The 26,185-nt window shown below is 45.5% G+C and overlaps 1 protein-coding gene across 1 annotated transcript; it reads right to left on the reverse strand.

Moving 5' to 3' along the window:
- Window positions 1-2,607: 2,607 nt before the first annotated feature.
- LOC119164134 (retinol dehydrogenase 12-like) lies at window positions 2,608-25,929 on the reverse strand. Its single transcript, XM_075889585.1, has 7 exons — window positions 25,797-25,929; window positions 22,937-23,153; window positions 16,830-17,069; window positions 14,678-14,770; window positions 11,313-11,507; window positions 8,865-8,968; window positions 2,608-3,321 (listed from the first exon to the last, which is right to left on the reverse strand). Exons 2-7 carry the CDS (start codon window positions 23,127-23,129, stop codon window positions 3,118-3,120), a joined length of 1,029 nt encoding a protein of 342 aa, XP_075745700.1. The 5' UTR covers window positions 23,130-23,153; window positions 25,797-25,929; the 3' UTR covers window positions 2,608-3,117.
- Between the last annotated feature and the right edge of the window lie 256 nt (window positions 25,930-26,185).

Below are 26,185 nucleotides of genomic sequence, written 5' to 3' on the forward strand. Positions count from 1 at the left end.
TCTCTTGCATTGGGTAAGAGCCATGAGATGAGGAGAAGAAGAAGCTCTTACTAAGATTCGGCTGCATCGGGACTATATTTATGCAAGTCGAACGCTTACCTAACCGAAAGTAATCACACCGTGAAGGAATAAGAATGCCTTGCAATCATCCAAGCTCTTGCTAAGATCTGGCTGCATAGGGACTATATTTATGCAAGTCGAACGCTTACCTAACCGAGAGTAATCACACCGGGAAGAAATAAGAATGCCTTGCAATCATCTAAGCTCTTACTAAGATCCGGCCGCATTTCTAAGGCCCTACACTTGATGCGGCATGAATCACCACTTGCCGCGTTGTCGGCCGTCGTTAACCGTCTTATACCCGTGCCACACGGGCAGAGAAAATAGCATTTATTCCCGAATGCCTTCAGATTTGTTTCCATTCGCGCGGTGCCACACGGGCGAACCAAATAGCATTCGTCCGAATGCCATTCGCCACCAAATGCCTTCGCCAGAACTCAGTTGACTGAGAAATGCCTACTCTCGACGACACAGCTCGCGAAGTGCAATTTACATTAAAGCATATAAAACAAATCATATTCAGCTAAAAATAAAATTTCTCGTCTTTTATTTGCACTAAACTTTTAAAAAATTGCTTTGAACGTTATACGAAGATCAGGTTGAAATGGTTTGAAATTAATTGAAGTTCAATGTCCTGAAGCTGGCGCATAATAACTCGTCTCTGCTCCAGAATTATTCGCTCTTGAGCACGATGCTTTGTACGGAAACACACAAGTGCTGCCGTGAAAAAATGAACTCTGCGAACATCTTCTTCTGAGAGATGCGACAGGTGCGATGCGACAGGCGCCATTTTCTAATTACGCTGTGGATCTGACTAGTGTTGGCTTAGGTTGCTACGGTCGGCTGCAACGTCGTAAAACAAAGCAAGAAACTAAAGCTTAGGGCAGCGTAATATGCTTATTTCTACATTTAATGATTATCTGATGTGTATGAAGCTTGTAAACGCTTTTTTATTTTTTTATTGCTACTCACCCAATGCTCACTTGGAAGGTGCTGCGATCGACATCATCAAGTCAAATGTCATTCACTTTGGACGTGTAGCAGCGCCGCCGAAAAAAAAAAATGTCATTCGGGAACTGAATGCTTTCGCCACCGAATGCCATCTTCTATGCCCGTGTGGCACGGGTATTACCTATTTGGCACTTCGCCGGCAGGAGCACGACATCCGTAGGTTGTATCAGAACGAATAACTCACGCAGTATCTTTCTGGTGATAGAAACTGCTGCTTAGTATTTCACCTTACTATTTCTTATTTCTGTCGAGCTTGTTGTCTTTCTTACAAAGTACTGTTACCCTTGCAGCCTTCACCATTTAAGAAATATATCGGCCAGGATGCACAAACTATGTACGTGTACAAATAACTCCGTGATCTCAGATAGTACGTTTCACAAGTACCATCTGTATCCCGGTTGGATCAATACTTCAAGAGCTTTTAACACTCAAAAGAACACCATGAAAATTTGTCGGCTGGAAAAAGAAATGCTGAAAATTGGCGAAACGCGCACTAAGCCGTGCAAAGCTTGAACTAGCAAAGCTGGACGATTCTGAAGTCTAACACATCGAGGCGCAGTGTGCACATATGTGGACGCAACTTCATTTTGTCAGTTTCTCGCACCAGTGAGAAAAGAAGGGCAAGATACACTGCGCATACGATCAGTTGAACCTTCTACATGGTCAACACGTCTGGGTTAAACCCCAACGTGCTGCGTAAATCTGCAGATGATTATTTTAGTGAAAGCACAGTGGTGTTCGACGCGTCGCAGGACGTTCCACGTTCCAGGGCCAACTTTATAAGCATTATTTCTCTTTGCTCGAATTGAACACAACCAAAAACGAATGGCGCGTGCATTTAAGGCCTAAGATTTCCTACTTTATGCGTAAAATTGAACATGACTGACTGCAGAATAATTATATATTTAGGTATGCACAAATTACGAATAATAAGCAAAGCTAACCGAAAACAACCTATTTCTTAATTTTTTTTTTTTTTGAATGTACTGTCGTGCATGTCTGAATGTTGTGCAAAATTTAGACTTTTACGGACACTTCATCACAGCTTGCGCCTGAAGGGGCTAATCTGGTTAATTCCAGTTTGCTTCTAGGCCTTGGAAAGTAGATGCAGGTCCTAGATTGCATCTAGGTTGTTGCTATATAGTCTCTAGCTATAGGTGACGCTAGCTTGTTTCTAAGTTGATTCTCCGAAGAGAGATGCTGGAGTTGAACGCAGACACGACACGGTCGTCTAAACTCCAGACACAAAAACTCGCGCTCAAACAGAGCATTCGTACCCCATGCAAATCCATGGCTACATCGTCGTTGGCGTAGGCCTTTAATCGCTTCCGGGCCTTCTCACAGCCACTGTTGCCTTTCCCGTTGCCCAGTATTCTGTTGTTGTACGTACTCTGGGTCTTCGGCACGCCACCGTCACTACGCAAGCCATTTCTAAGCCTAGCTCTTGACTTCCTTACTTGAGCATCGAGAAACGCCACTGCCAAAAATATGTTACGTACGGTGTGCGCACTTATTTATTTATACATACTGCAGCCAGACAGACAGACAATGAACTTTATGTGATCCCGAGGAGCTTTCGCGGGAACCCCTATCGGGGATCCGCGGAAGCCGCTGGTTGCGTCCAGGTCGGGGCTGGGACACCGTGATGTTCCGCCCTTTCTTGGGTCCTCTGGATTGCCTGGATTTGTGCCTGGAGCGATGGGCTCCGGAGTGCCTCTTCCCAGTCGGCTTCGCTGGATAGAGGGCCGTTAGGTAGCGCGGGGCATTGCCAAAGCATGTGCGCTAAGGAACAATAAATTTGATTACATTCCGGACAACTTGAGTCAACGTCTGTGGAGATACGACTGAGAAGGCCCCGCGAGAGGAACGAGCCTGTCTGGAGCATTTCAAGTGTAATTGACTGAGACCTATCTAATTGCAGCCAAACAGGGATTTGTATACCTACACTTGATAAGCACTCTCCTACACAAATCAAATGGAACTACACGCGAGCAGTAAGTGTTACGAGTTCAGCGAGCCTATCTGTTTGTACATTTTCGATGCATGCTATAATTTTCCTATGAGAGAGTTGACCATGTCTTCGTCGAGGTGCACCAGACGTGCAGAGTGCCAGAAGAAGCGCTCGCACTTCCTCCGGTTGGCCGCCTGCCTGCTTATCCAGGCCCGCCGGCAGTCCGAGTAGTAGTGGCCCGTCCCCACCTGGGGCTCGACGGCCAGGTGGATGGACGTCTGCGCCCCTTCCTCGGCAGTCTGCACGAGAAAAGCCGTACATTCAAAGTGAGAACGAACCACAAAAAGGCACAGCTAGAGACTTTCTGCTTACAGCCCTAACACAAAAAAGGACGCTTGAAGAGATAGGACAAGTACGCACAGCCCAACCGAAAACTGCCATAGTTGTTTTACTTTAACTCGACCCTATGTTGGTTCTTCTTTAGCTGGCTATTCAGTCCTTGGCCACTGCAGCGAGAAAAGTGACATTCGAACAATCTATAGCTTGAGCGGAAACATTAGTGTGGGAACACGCAAGAAAAAACACCTCGAGTGATAAGCACTATAGAGCACAGGCGACCACTTTCCCTATGTCGAAGTACAAGCCCGAGACACACATTTGAACCCCGGTAGAACACTAAAGAGTCTTAGAATTGGGAATTCAAAAAATTGGCACCGGCACGTGAAGCCACGGCTGGCGTTCCCTGCTGGCGTCGATTCTGGTCCCTGAAATAAAGCTTTATTTGGGTGCGTAGTTGGTACATATTCCTGAGTCTAAATGAAATTACAGCGCGAACGTACTTCTTCCACTCTGAGGCCATACGATATATATATATATATATATATATATATATATATATATATATATATGGCTTATATGCAGAAGAATATGCGCTTTCACATAACGACTGTTTATTGTGCCGACGTTTCGACGGGAACCCCGTCTTTTTCTATGCCTTGAAAAAGACGGGGTTCCCGTCGAAACGTCGTCGGCACAATAAACAGTTGTTATGTGAAAGCGCATCTACTTTCATATATATATATATATATATATATATATATATATATATATATATATATATATATATATATATATATATATATATATATATATATATATATATATATATATATATATATATATATATATATATATATATATATATATATATATATGTGTGTGTTGTGTGCTTGTGTGCGCATGTGTGGTATGGTTGCGGGGGCCTACTGGGGCTTGGGCCTACAACAGCCCAACCATTCCCGCTTGCCCGCGCCACCATGAGCCACACGACGCTCTTCCGGATAGATGGGTGGATTGATATGGCTGTACCCTTTAGATCGGGCGGTGGCTAGCGCCACCTAGCCGTTATACTTAGTGAACACACAACTAGATTTATCTTCTTCTCCCTTTGAAGTTGAGGACTGTTACTTTGCAGTGAAAAATTTAATTTTCACTCGTGCTTTGATTTCAGCCACCAATCAGATAACCTACTTCTAGTTAATTCTACCCACTTAAAGTCTGTTTTGCCCTCCCTGCCCCTAAACCCCAGTGCTTTGAAGAACTCTGCGCCATCATCTTGAACTATAGGGTGAAGCCCTTTACAGAACATTATCAAGTGTTCGGCAGTTTCTTCCTCTCCACACGCACTGCATACTGTGTCTATCCCTTCATATTGCCCCGCCGCGGTGGTCTAGTGGCTAAGGTACTCGGCTGCTGACCCGCAGGGCGCGGGTTCGAATCCCGGCTGCGGCGGCTGCATTTCCGATGGAGGCGGAAATGTTGTAGGCCCGTGTACTCAGATTTGGGTGCACGTTAAAGAACCCCAGGTGGTCTAAATTTCCGGAGCCCTCCACTACGGCGTCTCTCATAATCATATAGTGGTTTTGGGACGTTAAACCCCACATATCAATCAATTATCCCTTCATATTTGGCCCGATATGTCTTGGTTCGCAATACTCCCGTCCTGGCCTCAAACAGTAGAGACCTACCCCGATTATTATCATAGATCATTTACTTGGCAATTTCCAGCTTACAAGTTCGATATATCTCTAGTGCGGACTTATTAATCATGCCAATTCTCCACATATCGGTCTCAGCTTCCTTCACCTTCTTGTTAACCGATAATTCTTTTTGGTTTGACCCCCTGCTGTTTTCTAAGTATTTACCAGTCAATTTTCTGGTTTGCTTCCTCCATTTTGTATCGAAATTCTTCATGTACAAGTAGCTGAATGTTATTTGCCCTTCCCACTCTTCGGTACTGTTGGAAATGATTAAATCATGCCTTTCACACATATCCATTATCATTTTGCCTGTTGGGTCAGTATCACTATCTATATCTTCTATGTTCGCATTCATATCTCCTAGTATAATTATCTCGCCCTCGCCTCCTGATTCCTCAACGTCTTTAATATACACTCTACCATTGTCTGGTTTTTCTTTCTGACCTTTGCTCCCGTCCACATGTACACCAAACCAAAGAGTGTCATTTGCCCTGCCAATTTTTCTTTAGCCATAAATGTTCCTTGCACTCCTGCTTTACCCTTTGCCAGTCTGTACTTTTATTAATGAATGCCCCAATACCACCCTCCTTTCTGCTGTCTTCTGTTCTATTACAATATTGCTACGCGTAGTCCGGATTGTTAGGAGGTTGTTCCATGTCCCCAAGTTGTGTTTCTACGAAGCCATATACCATCGGCCTCTCCTCCCTTAGCTGTTCTTCTATCTCTTCCCACTTCAGCCTGTTCCTAGCACCCTGCATGTTAATATACCCTATGTCTGAATGAGCTCGGTTTTCGTGGCTACGTGAATTTCTACTCCGACTCTACCTATCTTAGATACTGGTGCCACTTTGGAATCGTATCTGACCATACCACCTGGCAAAGTGTATCCCTGGTTGTTTTCCTCGTTTCTAGCTATCCTGCACCCCGAAGGGCCCGCGTGCCCCCCAAAAAAAGCTACTGCGCGTCCTGCAAGTCGCCAACCCACCTCATGACCTAGCCGCCCATCGAAGTGAATTCTGTCTCGTTGAAATCCACCCCACCTATGCACCTCTCTGTTTATTTTCACCCCCTCTAAGCCTTTCTCTCGACTCCTCCGCCATATCTCTTGGTTTGCGTTGACAACCGCTCTTTGAAGGTTGCCGTCACGCACCGGTACCTCCGGTATCGTGCATATCACTACCTGTACCTGAGGAGAAGTGGCGCGCATGTCATCGACCTCTTTCGCCAGTGTGGTTGCTAGTCCTGCCGTATCTTCATTTAATACATCGTTTATACCACCTGAAATTATCACAAGGTTTCGTCTATCAGCTGCAGTTTTGAGTTTTGCGCTCGCTTGCCTAATGACTGCTTCCACCTTGCGTCCTGGGAACGTCCCTACTGCAACCTTCTTGTCACCTCTTACCCTCTCTTTGAATACTTCTGCGCATCGAGTTAAATTCAAGTTCCCGGCGATTATCACATGCTGTGACTTTTCAGATAGAGCGTCTTGCACGTGGGAATTACCTACACCTGTGACGTACACTGCTTTGTCCCATCCCAGCCGCGCCACTACTTCGCTGAAGCTGGGTTTTGCGACAATTGAACCGGCTGAACCTGTTTTTTCCAGACTTGCTTGCTCTTCCTTGCCTACCGTTCTGGTTGCCGGTTCCCAACTGTTCTCTCCGTAGGCCGCTTCTTTGTTCACCTTGGCTAGTGCTTCCTCGGCGGAATTCAGCCTTTCTCCCGTTGCCCTCGTTTTCTCTTGCTTTGTCGCCAACGCAGACTTCAGCTCGTGATTCTCATCAGCAGTTCACTCTGGACAACAATCATCTTCTCCCTTTTTTCCTCGACCTCACATTGCCTACACTTCGCGTCAGCCTCTTCTCCATTCGCTTTTGCACTTGGGTCCATTTTCGAACCCACCCCGTATCCTGAACACTTTAGTCTTTTTAACCATGTCTTTCTGACGCCAATTGTCCTTATGACTTGTCTCAATCGATAATTACAAAACACGATCCCTGGCCCTTTATTCTTTGCCAACTGCCCCAAAGTGGCGCCGTCATGCAACCTCAAAACGGAAAACAGCCCTGGCTGTCAGTGATACGAAGGAAACGCAGCCCGGGCAACGATGCAGCATGACCCGCATCGCGCATAATTTTAATTTCATCACGTGTGGCGTCCAGTGCGTTTCGCCTAACGTCACGTGGTTCCGTATTCTGACCTTAGTGTCTTGAAAAATGAATGGCACCTGCAGTGTGGTTCTTCAAGGCATCGCGTAGGGGAGCGAGCTGTCAGAGGTTCGAATCCCCGGTCGTGCGCTTCGGAAAAATCTTTCTCTTTAATTATTTTTATTCTATGCTTTTATTTATATTACCACGTGAATTTTGTTGATGTATTCGGATTTCACCCGTGAGGACTGTTTGCACATCTCGGTGCCCCGCCGCGGTGGTCTAGTAGCTAAGGTACTCGGCTGCTAACCCGCAGGTCGCTGGATCGAATCCCGGCTGCGGCGGCTGCATTTCAGATGTAGGCGAAAATGTTGTAGGCCCGTATGCTCAGATTTGGGCGCTTGTTAAAGAACCCCAGGTGGTCTAAATTTCCGGAGCCCTCCACTACGACGTCTCTCATAATAATATGGTGGTTTTGGGACGTTAGACCCCACAAATTAATCAATCAGCGCTCGGTGCAGACTGCGCCGCTATGTATGAGAAGCTTTGCGATTCTTTTAAGATAATTTCGTTCAGATTGTGCTGGCGACTTGAATGAAGCCTAACTTATTCCAGAGTTTAAGCGGCCACCAGTGATAAAGCGGAAATCTTCGATAGCACATGTATAAAAGCCGACGCGCCTTGACGTTTGTCAGATTATCGATGGCCGACGCTCTGTTCACCGCTATCACTGTACAGCGTGAATTGCTTGTCCACTATGTTTTCATCTTTTAGGCAGAAGCCCACCCAAATAAAAAGTTTAGCCTCAACACATCTGCTGCTGTCTTCATGGACGAGACAACAATGTAACATCTGGTGGAGCTGCTGGTTCCTTTATGTTCCAGATGCCTACGAAAAGCTTAAAAGCAAGCCTACAGCTGACTACGAAGCCCTCGTGCAGCAGCGAGTTAGCTGCCAGGGTTGTCGTTGGGCCGACACTAAAAGAAGCCAGCCAGCCAGCCAGACTGCTGGATGGACGGATGAATAGACAGACGGACGGACGGAGGGATGGAGCATGCTCCTTCATTTATCATCATTTATCTGGAATATTGACGAATAATAAAACATTACGTTGTGTACATACAGTGTTTCTCACGTCATCACATGATCGACTGGGCAAGATTCACACACGAGTCATGGTTTCTTAATCTACCTGCGGAGTTTCGCCAGCTCCGTGAATATGCTGTGATTTTTTTTCACGTTACCACTTAATCATTAGGCTCGGCTTGTGACTTCACCGTTGTAAAAGCTCCTTAACAAATGAACGCGTGTTCGTCTGTCTGACGGCGTCTACTGCGTCCGTGTGTTCCGAGAACGGCCTTTTCGAGACCGAGACCAGCGCTTGTGGTTTTAAGTGTTACGCAGCTGAGGCCATGAGTGCTAGTGTAGGAGAGTGACAATCGCAATGGCCATTACGATTTGTTATACTATGGTCACAGACTCGCGAGCTGCCACTAGAGCATTCATGAACCACTCGGTGTGCAAGGATGCTTCTCGCGTTCTCTCTGCTGCATCTTGAACAGGTAAATGACATCCAATTTGGCTCCCTGGTCACGTGGGCAGTGATACTCATGAAACCATCCCTAACGCCAACGAACGAAAAAGTGGGCAACTCACCTTTCCTCCAATAGCCAAGAGCAAGCTGAAGAAAAGACCTCCGGGCGAGTTGGTTGCGATGTCCGTCTTTACATCGCCAGGGTGCAGAGCGTTCACTGTGACGCCTGCGGAGAAATCCAAACATTCATCATGCATTGGTACATTCTATAGCCAAGGCTAATTGTCACGGTCAGTCTTCACACAATTGAATTCAAATCGATATGCATAAATCGAAATGGTTGACAGTCCTCAGTGTGTGATATGGATCCAAGTGAATCGAAAAGCTCTTGAGCGATCTATACCACTTGAACACGCGATTAATCCGCGGAGTGTTAAATTTTCAACACAGCACAGTGCGTATGCTACGGCCACATAGAAAAAAGGGTAGGTGTAGGCACACCCCTGACGTTAATACCACTCATAATATACATACATTACCCCCTCCCGCAACCGCTGTCCCCAATTTCTCATTATCATCTATGACAATTTTCTTGAGTTTCCTCCTACTTATCACATTCACTATTTTTTTCATCAGTTGCCTTAGAAAATTTTTCACGGCAATGTTCGAGCCCTCATGCACGGCTTTTTGGGAATTTATTTCTGTATGTATACTTAAATTAGGAACAACATTCATATTGTTACGGGGTCAGTGACTTCTGTATAAACGCAATTACAGAGGGACAACCTCAGGCGAGAATCACAATGGCTGATTGGCACACTCGCGCGCCTGTCAGCTCATTCTGTCCTTCATCTTCCTTTACTTCGTAACAGGAACCCCAGGCGTTGGAGCGCCGTCTCGGCGCGAGTCTGAAGAAGTGCGACAGAAGTAGGGTTTCATGCGCGAAACATGAACAATGTCAACAAGTGACGAACTTGGTGACGTATTGGAGTGCAATGGCGCTATCTCGTAGTTGACGTCGCTAACTTGACGTAAGACTAAGTAGGGTCCTGCGTATCGAGACAAAGGTTTTTCGGAGAGACCTACACGGCGACACGGTGACCAAAGGAGCACGCGGTCACCTGGGGAAAACGTTATATTACGGTGCCGGTGGTCGTAGCGGGCTTTTTGCATATCCTGTGACCTGGTAAGACGAGACTGGTCAAGTTTACGAGCCATGTTAGCCCGATCAATGGCTTCGCGAGCTTACTCGTAAGTTCGAGCGTACTCGCAAGGGTTCAAAGTTATCAAAGTGCGCATTTTTCTGGTGTATTGTTTCCAGTGCTCTTGTGTTTGTGTACAACCAGTGTTGTATTGTCTTTTTACTAGCGGTTATTTTCTGTGGAATAAATGTTCGCGTTCAATTGCACATGAATAAATTTGTTTTGCTGGGTGCAGTAACAGGTTCAAAGTTACCTAACTGTGTATTTTTCTGGTGTATTGTACCGAGTGCTCTTGTGTTTGTGTACAACTAGTGTTGTATTGTCTACTAGATAAGAAATGTCTAGTATGTCGTCTTTAAGTATGTTCCGATTGTTCAGTGTTTGTATGCAATTAACGCCATTTTTTCAAAATGTACTAACTGAATTTTATAAAGGCCTCGAGGCCCCTTCAAGCATTTCTGCCTCCAGCCACTCTTAGACGTTCTGACAAATATGTCGTTGTACAAATGTGAAACTGAAGACTGTATTGTGTATCCAAGAACTGATGTCCTTCTGCTTTTGTCTCGTATGAGACTGGCAATATCGAAAATAAATAAATAAATAAATAAATAAATAAATAAATAAATATATGTGCAGTTAAACGTGGGAGCATCAGTCAGTGCCACCAGTAGCCATTACAGTGCGTATGAAACTATCTTCTTTTGTCTGTTGGTGTCCCGTAACACGTGATCTTATTACGAACTGGTAGCTGACCAATAATATCTTGGCTGAATGCATGAAGGCTGCCAGAGCGAGCACCTTTACTATAAAAAAAATTAAAGTCAAAGCCTTTTTTTTTTCTGTTGAATAGACAGACAATGATGATTGCTATCAAAGTTATTTAGCTCTCGTGCGGTGTATACTGCAATATTATTCACTCTTGTGTGCTCGTAATTTACGATTGTTTATTGTTGTTGATTGGCAGATAACTTTGATCGAGTACAAATTACACTTCCTGGGGTAATTAGCAAGTTTTTTTGTAGGCTTATTAGCTATATACTCTTTAGTGCACCTTTCATCAAAGCTTGTAGTGTATTCCCCCATCCTTTTTAGTTGTGAATGGTTTCAATTTCGTTTCTCTCCCCTCCCCTCACAGTGATGCCACAAAGTGCCACAAGTACGACATGAATAAAACAAATGTGAACGATCTCTGACGATGACAACCACATCTAGATGAAATTACTGGATAGCGCGCGTTCCACACAAAGAAAGGTACTGATAGTTTTTTTCCCTCATGTTAATTTCGTGCCAGCCCACATTCACGCGAACTGGCCCAGTAATGAATTCTGTTAAGGGCAATCTGGCAGAGAGAGGCCTTCGGGTGCGCACCAGTGTGGCGTAGCTTGTGCGCCAGGGAGCGCGTGAAGGCCACCTGGGCGAGCTTGCTGCAGGCGTACGAGTAGGTCGGGTGGCGCACGGAAGTCAGACCACGCGCCAGCTTGTCGGGATCGTCAAGAGTGCCCAAGTGGTGCACGGCCGACGAGACGTTCACCACCCGGCTCGGTGCACTCTTCCGCAGCAGCCCTGCACACCAACATCGTCGTAGTGAAAGGCACAGCAAGTTTATGTGCTTACGTGGCATTCCTACGGAAACAGAAACTGGGGCAAGACTTCAAAAATTGAAAGGCACTCGGAAGAGCAATATGTTACCCCGTGGTCGTACTACTCAAGCTGGATGCTGGCCACCATCGATTCGCAACCGAAACTTCATTGAAACGGAAAACACATAGACATAGAAAAAAACACATGCCACCTGCACATCACCTGAATTCAGGGGACGCATTCTAATGAACTGTCGCTACAATTAAACAAGGATTCTGTGCCGAGTAAGAAAGACAAACTCATAAGTTCAAAAGACACAGGATCATTCAAATGACAGGCTTTAAATTTAACCTTTTTTATTCAGGTGATGCATTCTCTACTTGTGATTTTTGTTTTCAAAAAAATTATTAGAGAGTATCAGTGATTCCCTTTTCTTTCTTCATTTTGTGTTAATGTTTCAGGCGGAACGCTATAACATCTCGCCCAAATGTCTACGCTTCTACTGCATGTGACGTATGCCTTTTCTAACCGCTATGTATTGTAGTAATAATTGTTTGAGTCTGACGTCCCAGACCCACTGATAATAATTGTCGGGATTGAACATCCAGAAACCGCGGTATGATTACGATAGACGTTCCAGTGGAGGACTTTAGAGGTTTTAACCAACAGGCTATAACGTGCACCTAAAGCTATAGGTGCACGAACCTCTGATATTACACCTACGGCCGCCACGGCCGGGATTCGATGCCGTGACTTCGGAGTCAGAGGTCAATCATCATAACCACTACATCCAACGCGGCGGGTAAGGCTTGCGTTGTCATTCGGTACCGCGACAGCCCCTTTGAAGCTTATCTTACTGGTTTAGTAGACAGTATCTCTTCAACGCCGCCTACTCGGAACAGGTCTAGAAGTCTGCGGCGCCAATTATACAGCGGCACTTCATCCTTGATGAACCAAGCCACGATTGTCGTACCGAGAATAAGTTGTGAGATTGCGGAAATACTACATCAAATGTGACGCCGTGAAAACGTGTCTCAAGGCTCCGGTGAAAGGAAAACTTGGCTTTGTTCAGCAAACAATGGGTGCCGCCTCGCCAAGGTCGACTGCTGCTAAACGCGTGCTGCTTGTGAAGTGCCCTCAGCGAGACTCTATTGCAGCACTCGAGAAAAACAAAACAAATACACGAGAAGGCTGCGTTTAAAAAAGGCTTTCCTGGTGTTTTCACCTCTTCTAACAAAAGACAAGGGCTTGTCCGCTTCGCTTTCTGACCAGGCATCCCGTCTCAAATCTGGACTTTGCTTTCTAGCATCTGCACACGAGCAGTTTTTTTGTAGAAAAGCTCATCCTTTGACAAGCAGAGTTCGCCAAAACAAACCGCGCCTTTCGGCAGTTTGTGAATACTTCAAAAGAAGGTTCACTCAAACTATAGAATAGCACAGCCGTGCGACCATTTGCACTGGCAATCTCAAAGCGACCCTACGCCTGGTTCAGTGACGGTGTGCGTATAGGATTGTACGCATAAAACATGGAGGCGCTTACACAACCCACGTGTTTGACATTTGTGCGGGCTTCCTGAGTGGACATCTGTCGGTCATTTAACTTCATTGTGCCAAGTATAGCTCCGGAGACCCTGCCATTCTCGAGAATCGTTCGACGCAGGGCGGTGCAAGACCACCATAAAATATATTTTTCTTTGCTCGAAACGAACACAACCGCAAAGCAAACCGGGTATACGCCCATCAAGCCTGAGATTCGATACTTTTTATGCGAAAATTGAAGTTTACTAATAAGAGAATAATTGTATAGTTAATTACTTGCTAATTAATTGTATCTACTAAGAGTCGCGTCAAAGCAACGTATCACCTGGCTTTCTTTCTTATGATGCAACATTGGGTACCTTGAAGTTACGCTGCGTGAATTTGACACCATTTCAACACTCCATCAGAATTCACACCGCAACGAGTTCACACCTGCTCACATTGTCATCACCCGGTAAGATAAGCTGACTTCCTGTTCCTGCACATTTTATTACTTCAGAGGTCACGAGGCCGCGATATCAAACAGCCAGTGACTGAACCGAAGCAGTGGCTCTGTGACTAACTTGGTCGCGCAACGAAAACTATATAGTCGCATGAGTGAACGAGCCGTAAGGCTTATTGTGCAGGCGTGGTCGCGATTTCACGTGTCAGCATCAGCGAGAACGCGCGGGCTACCTGCCGTGGTATCCTATAGTATAGGTGGCTTGAGGACACGTGTTCACTTTCTGGCTGTCCTTCGCTGAGGACTGAATTCGAGAACACCTGCGTAGTTCACGTGTACGTTAAAGAAGTCCGATGTCCTTCGGCGCGTATCATGGTTTCAGCACATAAAGCCCCAGGAAATATTTTTAGACAGTAATCGAAGAAATTGACAATTGAAAAGAAAAACCAGAAGGATTCTCAGAAAGCCGTAGCCAAAAAAAAAATGAGAAAGGAAAAATTGTCCGGGAATTCAACATGGGATCAGCGGCTGCATTTTGGGGTGGTCACTCGGCCTACAAGGTAACCACTATGGACTACTCGAAGCAGATAGATGAGACTGAATATGACCACATTGTAGAAGGACTGCTCCATTACATCACAGTGGCTTCAAGTGAACAATACGAAGCAAAAATTATTAAAAGACACACTTTCAACTGATACATCATTGAATAATCGTCAAACGTGCACAGAGTACGAGGAACTATGATATGCACGAAACACACAGATACACCTAGGCAGCGGCAACATAATCAAGGGTGACATGCACCAACTAGCCCTACAATAAGTTTTACTAAAGGGGATTCCTGTGCAGAGAAAGCTTAACGAATTTTCTTATGCATGTAGTCACCTCCAGCGGCTCCTCCTATTCTCCGCATTTGCAATCTCAGCGTCTGAATGAGCAACAGATAATAATAATAATAATAATAATAATAATAATAATAATAATAATAATAATAATAATAATAATAATAATAATAATAATAATAATAATAATAATAATAATAATAATAATAATAATAATAATAATAATAATAATAACAAACCTGGAGTGCGTGGCCGAGAAGCAGCTAATGAAAATAGGTATTATCCTTCAAATGTCTAAAAAATGGGCTGAAATCTTATCGTACTTACCAAGGAGCCTCATCGTTAACAAGTAGTGGCTGAGATAATTGGACTGGTAACACAATTCGTAGCCGTCTTCAGTCAGCCTGACCGCTTTGGAGTCTGAAACAAAAGGGAAATAAATGTAGGTTTACATTCCATGCCAGCCAGTTTCATCGTGCCTCGAATGCTGGCCACCGAGAAAGAGAATATGGCAAATCACATGAATTCCTATACGACACGTGAATGCCAGCTAGCATGTTATGCGTATTGCCAAGAGCCGCGCGAAAGTGTTACCAAAAGTGACAAAGTTGTTGCGACGACAAACTGGACAAAAAGGGGGCATTCAAGCTTGAAGTGTTTTCGAGAGCGTATTTCACGGTAAAATGTTTAGGGTTGGTTCAAACGATGAACCCAGGTAGCATAAAACTCGAGAATGATCTCGCGACCTCTACAGATCATGATATTGGCCCGTGGAAGTGCAGGCTGCTTGAGTTCATGAGTTCGCGCTTGCCGGTTACTTTCGAAAGGAAGCCGTTCGGTGAGGCTATGGCTTTGCTGAGAGGAAAGATATGCAAATAATGGCCCTCGCGTGCTTTGGTGCACGACGTGCCGCTTAATTTGCAGTGGGAATGGTATGATGGTGCTGTGACCTAAACACCGACAAAAGTTCAGGAACCGCCTTCAGGGTCCCTTTAAATCGTGGTTGTATTCATGCATTACGTTAAACACGATTTCTTCAAGCATTATTTCACTAGACATGTCGCCGCTGCTGATAATAGTTTCAGCAGTTGACGTGTTCCTCAGAGAGATGTCTGACTGCGTGCCTAATAGGTAACCAGGACAGATGGTTGCACCCCCTGCCCTCCCCACCCCGTTTTTTGTTCTCTCGGGGCGACGAAAATATTTTCGAATTTTTTCATACGATTAAAACATTATGAAGTGTCTAAATATTTACTTCAGTTTTCTTATCTTTCGGTTTTGAGCTTCGTGCAAACCGTACATTTATTTACTACGGAAGACCTTGTGGCAGCTCTAGCGTTTTCGCTTATTAAGAGAATAAGCGTTGTCGAAATGAAGCGGGACCAAAGTAAGTAAGTATTCGGGTCACTATGAGCCCTAACTCACTCTCATTTAAAAAATATATTCGCTTTATTATCCATACTTCGGGCCATCGTTATACATAATACCAACCACAATAATTAGAACTGTCACTTACATACGTGGTAGAATATATGTTGATTACAATCACCATTATTAAGAGGTATGTTTCGTAATTCGGAGCAGAACAGTAACATTACAGTAATCAATTTTGTGCATACAGCAATAGAATGCTTAAAGGAAACGCACACTATAAATTAAATAAAAAGCGAACTTAAGAATCAGCCACCTTCATTGCCACCCAGTATAAACATAATTTTACAGGTCAACGGAAAGGTTATTTATTAGCTGAACGAACGTTTTTGTTGTATTAGCGTTAGCTATCTTCTGGTGATTCTTGTGCCGTGCTGATACAGCATGCGAATAAGGAAATGTCGATGTAAGTTAATATGATCAAATTTCTGCTTAACTGCTATGTTGTGGTTACCAGACCTGATGTGGCGCTTATAGTTAAGTAACTTTCCCGCAGAATTTTGTGACTTCCCCATGACAGTGAGAAACATGGCGTAGTGGAGGACTCCGGGAAGTTCGTCCACCTGGTTTACTTTAACGTACAGTGACACCGCACTTCCCACCAGCCTCTAGCTTTTCACCTCCATCAAAATGCGACCGCCATGATTGAATCCGCAGCCGTGCGCCATAACCACTGCTCCACCACGGCAGACATTTTATATATAAACCTCTAACCAAAATTAAGCACTCTAATTTTTATCAAGTATTTTTTATGTGAGCTCCAAATAATATTCGCATATTGTAATGCTGGCTGGACTAGAATTTCGTACGCTATTAATACTGCGGTCAATGAGGTACGTACGACGCAGTTTCCGTTTAAAAAATACCAAGTTTTCGAGTGCAATGCTGTAAACACTTTCTATGTGTGGTTCCAAATTTAAATTGCTTGTGAGTTTACCTCCTAAATATTTCACTCCCTGCCTTTTGCTTTTCTTTAATATATAGGCCTCATAAATAGTATAGGCGGCTCAGTCTGGTAGAGGACAGTACGCTTAGCGGCACAGCATACCTGTGACGATGCCAGCGTTGTTGACGAGTACGTCGAGTCGCGACTCCGTCTTCAGAATGTCGTCGCAGAAGTCATTCACCGATTTGAACGAGGCGAGGTCTAGCTCCTTGATGACCACCGACTGGCCCGTGCTCTCGAATATCTCCTGGGCTGCCCGCTTGGCCTTGTCCATGTTGCGGCAGGCCAGGATCACACGGGCCTTTCTCCGTGCTAGCTCCATGGCTGTGGCCTTGCCGATACCTGTGGTTGGTTGTCACGAGCACTGCTCAATGCGGAGCATTTTTTGGCATTTTCAAGAAAACATGCGAGTCTGCAGGGACGGCACACTAATGGAACCTTGGAAGTAACTGTGAGAAAACTTATCGTTTCTCTCTCTCTCTCTCGATATATATATATATATATATATATATATATATATATATATATATATATATATATATATATATATATATATATATATATATATATATAGTAAGACTAATAATTCAATAGGCCAGTTAGTCTTCTTGAAGGTATGAGATATGGCACAACGGGAGCGTTGTCAACAAGGATAAATATATTTATTTCCCAACAGTTTCAGGAGGGGATGAGTTACACCTGATGAAGGGAGGACCCCTCCCGAAACTGTTGGGAAATAAATATATTTATCCTTGTTGACAACGCTCCCGTTGTGCCATATATATATATATATATATATATATATATATATATATATATATATATATATATATATATATATATATATATATATATATATATATATATATATATATATATATATATATATATATATATTGTGTGTGTGCGTGTGTGTTTGTGTGTGTGTGTCATGCGTGTTATTTTGACCTATATTAGTATTTCAGCCGCACAGACTGGTTGCAACGCTCGGCGTATAGACCACGCCACCACCTAGCCGCGGTGTTTTAGTGGCTAAGGTACTCGGCTGCTAACCCGCAGATCACGGGATTGAATCCCGGCTGAGGCAGCTGCATTATTGATGGAGGCGTAAATGTTGTAGGCCCAAATGCTCAGATTTGGGTGCGCGTTAAAAAAAACCATGTGGTCGAAATTTCCAGAGCCCTCATCTACGGCGTCTCTCATAATCAAATGGTGGTTTTGTGAAGTTAAGTCCCACATATCAATCAATCACCAATCAATCAATGTTTCAGAACCTTTGCTATTGTTTTTATTGATTATCCACAGCTTACGCAGCCACCACTGATAAAGATGGAATCTTCGTTGACACATATGTATAAAAACTGGCGTGCTTTACCACTTGTCAGCTTATCTGTTCCCCTTGACCAGTGTATAACATATATTGCTGTTTGAGTTTTCGTTTCCGGGACACAAGTTTGCCTAAAGAGACGTGACATCCGGTGTAGGTGTCGTTTATGATCCGGGCGACCACGTCAAGCAGTGAACACAGCCCAAGCCACAAATAAGACATTGACGCCAGCCCCGACCTGTGAGCCAGGCGCATTCAGCAAGGTGGAAGAACAGAGTACGGGCTTCTATTCGATGAGACCCGGAAGACAAAGGCCATGCCCACTTCGACCACAACGATGACAGGCCTTGTGCCACCGCTCGCGACTGTCAGGCTGCAACAATTCAAGGAGCCGCCAACCTAGTGCGGATCATCATTTGAAGGCCGTAGAAGCGTGCGAACAATATCTACGTATGGTTAATTGAAGTGTACGGCTTCAATATCTGGAGCAGTGAGGACAAGCTACGGCACATCTATTTGGCCTCGGAAGACGCTGCTGGGACCTGGTTCTAGAACCTAAAGAGGGCACTAGTAAAACTCCCACCATCAGGTCATCTTCTACTACTGATACAAATCACAATACTCGTGACTGAATACACTTGAATCTACGCATATGCCGCGGCTCTCAAAAGACACACGCACCCTTTTCTACACGAGCAATAGAGACGGCAACATCCAGATGTTCTTGCGACACGATTTCGCACTTCTAAGGGGCCGATTTTCATCGATGCTGCCGATTGCCACGCCGGTAATTTTCTTGCCCTCTCAGTTGTAAACTCTCTAGGCCATACGGCTGCCTCTATTTACGCTTCCTCTTCCGAGGAGGCGGAGGAAACCGAGTAAGTCTCAAATTTGGGTCCGCGGACACCACGGCGTCTGCCAAATCATTTCGGGGGTCCGCAAAACGCAACCTCAAGCAAAAAAATTGCCCGCAGCTTCCCTCGGGGGAACACTGAGGAGGATGCGGACCGTATAATTGGTTAACGGGGTGTTAAAGTGCGACTTACTTGGGTCGATGGCTAAATTGGTTAACGTGGTTGTGAAATGGGGTGTTAAATTGCGACTTACTTGGGTCGATGGCTAAATTGGTTAACGTGGTTGTAGGAGGGGGTGTTAAATGAGTGAACACGTACACACGTATGCGAAAGGGCGGCGCTGGTCGAAGGGACGTCGATCATTGTGTTTGTGGATTCGTTGGAATTCATTTCACCGCGACCTTGGACGTCGACGCGCCGTACAAACCAACCGACGAGCGGCAACTGAGCGAGCGAGCGCCGACCTTGAGTATATGATACAGCACGACGGCGCATGCACTGTCAGCTGTTGAATGTTCTCGAAGCGCGACGCCACATGCGCGTCCACTGGAGAATCAGGAGAATTGTAGATGTCGAACGCGGTGTGTAGAGGAGGAAGGGTGCACAGATGGTGGAGGAGTGAAGCGCGCGCGGTGTGTAGAGGAGGAAGGGATGCACAGATGGTGGAAGAGTGGGCGACGGCGCGACGGCGCATGCGCGCGCGTCAGCTGTCGAATGTTCGAGAAGCGGTGCGGACGGCGCACTACAAGGCGCGAGTATAAGATGCTCCGCATCTAAAAGAAAAAAAAGCTTTTTCGGAAGCACGCTATATCCTGGGACAGCAGCCCCTTCCGCTTTTGTGTGTATGTTTCACTGCTTGTTGGTATTGCAATGCGGCGGAGCTGACTCCCACTTTCCCTTTCGAATGAGATTGCTGTAAAGCTTTTGTTGCGATTTGCAACAGGATATGCTTTTTTCAAGGTTGTATATTTGACGACGAAGCATAAGTATAGAAACCACATGAATGTGGCTGCAGACCGCACAAGTTATTGACAAGCTGTTGAGATCCGGCGTGACACCTTAGTTCAGGCGTCTAAAAATACGCGTCCCGCGAACCTCTCGCTTGCCGCCTGCACATAACTGTTTTCACTCCAGTTTTCTGTATTTTTTTGAAAAAATATGTTCATGCGCCACGCGTGCAGGACAGTTCTAAAGCATTGTTTGCGTAAGGCACCTCGCATGGTCACCATGCGTTCTTGCATAACCGTGAAACAACTCTATATTCAAAAGTTGGTCTCCAGGCTTTAGTCACATTGGAGATAGGCACGAATATGTTGTTGGAATGCTGGCGCCAAACCTCCTTCTGAAATAACTCGTATCTGAGATATGAGAAAGGTTATTTTTAGGGGCGAAGATCCTTAAGCTGTGGGTCGTGCGTCCGCGATGTATGTATGTATGTATGTATGTATGTATGTATGTATGTATGTATGTATGTATGTATGTATGTATGTATGTATGTATGTATGTATGTATGTATGTATGTATGTATGTATGTATGTATGTATGCATGTATGTATGTATGTATGTATGTATGTATGTATGTATGTATGTATGTATGTATGTATGTATGTATGTATGTATGTATGTATGTATGTATGTATGTATGTATGTATGTATGCATGTATGTATGCATGTGTGTATGTATGTATGTATGTATGTATGTATGTATGTATGTATGTATGTATGTATGTATGTATGTATGTATGTATGTATGTATGTATGTATGTATGTATGTATGTATGTATGTATGTATGTATGTATGTATGTATGTAGGTAGGTAGGTAGGTAGGTAGGTAGGTAGGTAGGTAGGTAGATAGGTAGGTAGGTAGGTATGTGGATAGCCACCTTTCGTTTAGTCCTTGGAATGTCCGCTGGAAGGCGGTACTTCTATGTGATGAATATATGATGAAAAGATGCGAGATGGCGGTACTCGGGGTGTCCACTAGATGGACGGATGAACGGATGCATGGGCGGACAGACAGAGAAGCAAATGGACGGACGCGTGGACGGACAGACAGATAGATGCACGGACGAACGCAGGGACGAACGCAGAGGCAGACGCACGGACGGATGGGTGGATGCTTCGCCCCACTCATCATCATTCAATCCGTGGATGTGCTGTGATTTTTTCCTTCAAATGGCGACGTGTGTTGACACTTTCTACAAAACAAACGTCTGTGGGTAAGTTTCAAACTATCACATATATATATATATATAGCACGCCCACTGCAAGTGCATTTGCGCAGCGCCCACAAGGTCATAATTATTCGTTTTGCGAATCAGCGAAGGGACCACTATGCGTCCGCAATGCAACACACGATTCTACACAGCTGCTCACGTTCTAGATGCTTTTGCTGCTGATCATGATGATTAGATATGACAACGCTTCATGATGGATGGTCCTTTACGACACCCACTCATGGCGAAACTCCAATGTTTTGACACCTGACATGATTCTACGCTTCTGCCACGCAATTTTACGCGCGTCAATCCCATCCCGTGACATTTAGAATGACTTTCGTTCTGAAGTAGTTTCCAGAAATGGCGTGCCTCTACGGTATAGCACCTGCTTGCTGCACTGGAGGCCCGAGTTTGATAGGCTCTCGCACCGAAGATTTTTATTACGTATATTATTTGCATCTTTCTCTGATTTTTTTGGTCATGAACAACGTTTACTTTTCATTCACAACCGACGCCAACACTGAAATTTCAGTGGCGCAACTTCTTTAACGCCATTGTGGTAAAAAATAATAATGTTTTTACCTACCTCACCATGATAGGTGTAGTTTAACGTCTCAAATCCACCATATGATTATGAGAGACGCCGTAGCGGAGGGCTGCGGAAATATCGACCAACTGGGGTTCCTTAACGTGCACCTAAGTATGAGCACACGGGCCTACAACACTTTCGCCTCCATCAAGAATGCAGCCGCCGCAGCCGGGATTTGGTCCCACGACTTGCGGGTCAGCAGCCGAGTATCCTTAGCCACTAGACCACCGCGGCGGGGCTACCTACCTTACCAATTGAAACGTATGCGTATGAGCGCATACGCCAAATATAGATGGGCAGAAACGGTCAATGTACCTTTGGCTTACATGAAAATATTCGCATTTAGTAACGTCAGTAACTATAAGTTACCAACACACTGGTAAGAAATCTGTGACGTCGGTGAGCTGTTCAATCAGGTTGCTGGCTTGTCGGACGTCGCTAGCCCACGCAGCGGGCCACGAGCAAGAGTGCCCGAACATTGATATATATATAGCGATTTGCTAATTTCAAACCACCTGATAAACTGTACACATTACGCAGATACCTTAAGTTTCACATTTTTATTATTTATTCAGTGCAAAACTGTCAATGCCGTGAGCGCCCGTTTAAATGCTTGAAGACGAGGCGCCAGAAAGATGCTTTCAGCGTGGCGCATTTTAAACCTCCTATCAAGTTATACAATTCACTAGATCATCAGAGAAAGACGAAAGAGCTTTATTTAAAAAAAAAAGAGCAGGCAATCGCGTCAGTCATTGCTCGTCGCCTCTAGCCGTCGGCCAGAATTCCTTGAGGCAATGGTGCTTGACTAATGATGTTTTCCTGAATGTTGGGACCTGGGCTGCGGAGCAGGGCCTCCCAGGATTTTAGAATGTGTGAACCATCGTCCTGACTCGTAGTGTAACGATTCCATTCTATACAGGGGCAACACCCATAGTCTATTTCTTTTAATGGCACGCATGCAGTCATGGTAACCAATCTGCATGGTGTAAAGAAACCCGGCTGGACATGCGGTGAGACCAATGGGAAGCAGGTTTCTTGGAAGGTACAACGAGAGACACGCACACCACGACGTTGTTCCTGCCCTGAAGCGTTCGCGTGGTGTGGAACCATTTCCGGTATGAGCCCAGCTTAGGCCAAGTAAGGATGTGAAGTGTAGCGCCATCGTAAAACACACACGAATCAAATCAAGTCAAAGGGCATGCCGAAACGAGACGCTCACCTGCGTTAGCACCCGTAACGACCACGGTCTTGCCTTCCATACTGGCCTTGGATCGGCACACTCCTTTGCGCACCATGAGAGCGAGTACGCACAACGTGCCCACTTGGAGCAAGAACAGTGCCTCGCGCACGGTGCGCCATATGGCGGCGAACACCTTCTGGTGGCTGGCCGTCGGCAGCTCTTCGACGCCCATGGTCCTCTTCACGCTCGGCTGTTGCTGCACAGGCAACGCTCGTCATTCGCACATTTCGGCAAGGCAGACATATTTGGGGTTCTCTGTTAGTTAACATTTTCAACCACGGAGCTGTTTAAGCGTGGCAATATTCCGGGCGACGTTGGCGCAATCGCAGGTGGGTATGCGCCACCCGCCGAGCGATGGCGTCACCATGCGTCGTCTAGCAATGCGTTGGAGGTAGAAAAGGAAGAGGAGGGGGAGAAGGAGATCAAATAAAATTTTTTGGTGAGGTGTGATTAACATTGGGTTCCTACGATCGGAAGGCGAGTCTCGTGTCCACAGGCTATCCAGGTGCGCTAGGCCATCCAGGCGCGCTATAATAAACATATGATTGCGTTGCTGTGGGTGAAAAAGAAACGCAGCAAAAGAGAGAGTATTAGAGAAAGAAACAAAAGTAGAAAAAACAGATATGTAAGGAAGGCATAGCATACCCATGAATAGCCAGGGGGTGGGAAGGTGAGGAGGAAAAGAAAGTAAATAAAGAGAACAAAGCATTGTATAATTCTGTGTAGGTTAGAAAAAGTGTTGCAAAGAGATGTGATGTGGAGGTGAATAGGACCGATGTTATTGTGAGGAGCAAGGGAAGGCGGAGGCTAGAGGGTGCGCCATATAGCACATCCATGTACAGTGTAGCATAGCAAGGGATGGGGAAACTATATAGGCGTGTACGTGCGCCAACAGATTTTGGGGTGTGTAGATTTGAGCCCCCTTCCTCCTTCTCACATGGATACGCCACTAGACGTGACCGTGGATGGATGGGTCACGTGACTTGTGACGTGATTCTGATCCCTCCGCAGCGGATATGCCCACATGACAGGAGAGACTGCACGCTGCAAGCGAAGATTTCGTCATTGGTCTGCAAGGTTCGCAACGGTGGATTGGGCTTCCGTCGCTTCACGAGTCGCTTCGCACGAACCGTAGCGGGGACGTGGGAACGGGTGACGTACTGTGACGTAGTACGCAAACCCCGGGGTCGAATCGCCATTTCGTCTGTCGTGTGCACACAGCTTTAGAAGGCTGCCGGATCCTCGACACACATTTGCTTCTTGCGCTTGGTCATCCGGGCCTGTTCTTGTGCCCGGACTGCAACATCAACCCGGCGAACGCGAGTTCTCTGAAGCTTCTGCTGCCTGCGCTGTTCTTCAAAAGTTCACTGCTGTTCGGGAGTTCGCACTACCGGTGGTACCCATGTGGTGGTTAAAAAATTGAAACTGTTGCGCGAGCTCGACGGAATGGCTGTGATGGGATGAACGACGTCGCTGACTGCGCAGCCAATGACAGCGTGCTTGGGAGAGAACGACTTAACTGACGGCGCAGCCAATGACAGCGTGCTTGGGAGAGAACGACTTAACTGACGGCGCAGCCAATGACAGCGTGCTTGAGAGAGAACGACTTAACTGACGGCGCAGCCAATGACAGCGTGCTTGGGAGAGAACGACTTAACTGACGGCGCAGCCAATGACAGCGTGCTTGGGAGAGAACGACTTAACTGACGGCGCAGCCAATGACAGCGTGCTTGAGAGAGAACGACTTAACTGACGGCGCAGCCAATGACAGCGTGCTTGGGAGAGAACGACTTAACTGACGGCGCAGCCAATGACAGCGTGCTTGAGAGAGAACGACTTAACTGACGGCGCAGCCAATGACAGCGTGCTTGGGAGAGAACGACTTAACTGACGGCGCAGCCAATGACAGCGTGCTTGAGAGAGAACGACTTAACTGACGGCGCAGCCAATGACAGCGTGCTTGGGAGAGAACGACTTAACTGACTGCGCAGCCAATAAAAAAATAATCTTTGATGCATGTGGCGAATGGTTTTTTATTTCGCCTTGCCATAAACAGATTTCTTTGTAAAAGCATGGTTCACTCTTCCATAATAGGAATCGGTACCTTAAAAGTGAATTGTTACATTAAAAATGCTGACCTGCTTTACTGAAAATGTGTATGGCTTATTCAGCTCTGTGTTATCATTTCATATTGCGCTATCCTCCCGAGCTCTGGGAATTTCTCATTACATGTGTTGATTGGGAGTCCTTATACGGTGGTGATACATATTATACCTTTTACTTGTATTGTGACTTAATTTTTGCAATCAAGTGGTTCAAGTAAAGGTATTGATTATGCATCACTGTTTAGCACAATTTTTTGGCAATGAATGCAGAAAGTTTGAAAACAGCAATTTGTTTTAAGTGAGAAGCATATTTTAGTGCTCATCATCGCAAAGTCGTGCGATGTTTCCCGTTGCTTCGTCTTCACTGCACAGGTCGTCAGCGTGGGATTCTGACTGGTGCTTTTTCGAAGCGTCTAATACAAGCTGAACAATTAACTGCTGGTCACTTTTTAAGTAATGCTTCTTCGTGTGGCGTCAAAGCCGGACTAGTCCAAAAACGATACCCCGTAGCCTTTACAACGCTGCCGCTACATTGGACCCCATGCCTGATCCCATTCTTCGCGCTTTGAAAGGAAACGCCTTCCTATTATTTGCTGATGTCGCTGTTTTAGGGGCAAAGCTTTATGACACGAAAAACAGGAAATTCCAGAATCGTAAACTATAAATTTGAAACTATTAACAACAACAAAAAACTCCACCATGGTCTATGAATGGTTGAAAGAACGAATACTTACCTAGGGACGGCGTTGAGCATAATTTTACTCCGAATTCCACCGGTGTCGCACTCCTAGAGAAGCCCCACTCTCGAACGACTACATTTGAAGCTCACTGCGAAGTGCGCGATGAGTGGAAGCTCTGGTTCACAACTGTATTGGATAAAGCTGGAGAGACCACAAAGGGTGGCCATGACGGCAAAGGAAACGAACGTGCGAAAGAGTCGCACGAAATTGCATGCACACACGACGGACCGGTTCCTCATGGTCGCGTGTCATCATGTGACGTCACCAAAAGAAAGCATTGTTCCACACATTCTGCTAAAAGGCAGCGGAAAAGGCAAATCGTCCTCTTCTTTACAGCCGTGGTGACGTCAGCTGCGCAAACAATAAAAGGAAGGCTGCCAAGA

The sequence above is a fragment of the Rhipicephalus microplus genome, chromosome 3 (assembly GCF_043290135.1).
Source record: "Rhipicephalus microplus isolate Deutch F79 chromosome 3, USDA_Rmic, whole genome shotgun sequence".
Taxonomy (NCBI): Eukaryota; Metazoa; Arthropoda; class Arachnida; order Ixodida; family Ixodidae; genus Rhipicephalus; species Rhipicephalus microplus.

Excerpts from the sequence above, each read along its gene's own strand:
- LOC119164134 (XM_075889585.1), bottom strand. The coding sequence starts at position 23,129 with ATGGGCGTCGAAGAGCTGCCGACGGCCAGCCACCAGAAGGTGTTCGCC. Across the intron at positions 17,070-22,936 it reads CGTTACGGGTGCTAACGCAG|GTATCGGCAAGGCCACAGCC; the intron begins GTGAGCGTCTCG and ends AACCAACCACAG. Across the intron at positions 11,508-14,677 it reads GTTAACGATGAGGCTCCTTG|GGCTGCTGCGGAAGAGTGCA; the intron begins GTAAGTACGATA and ends GTTGGTGTGCAG.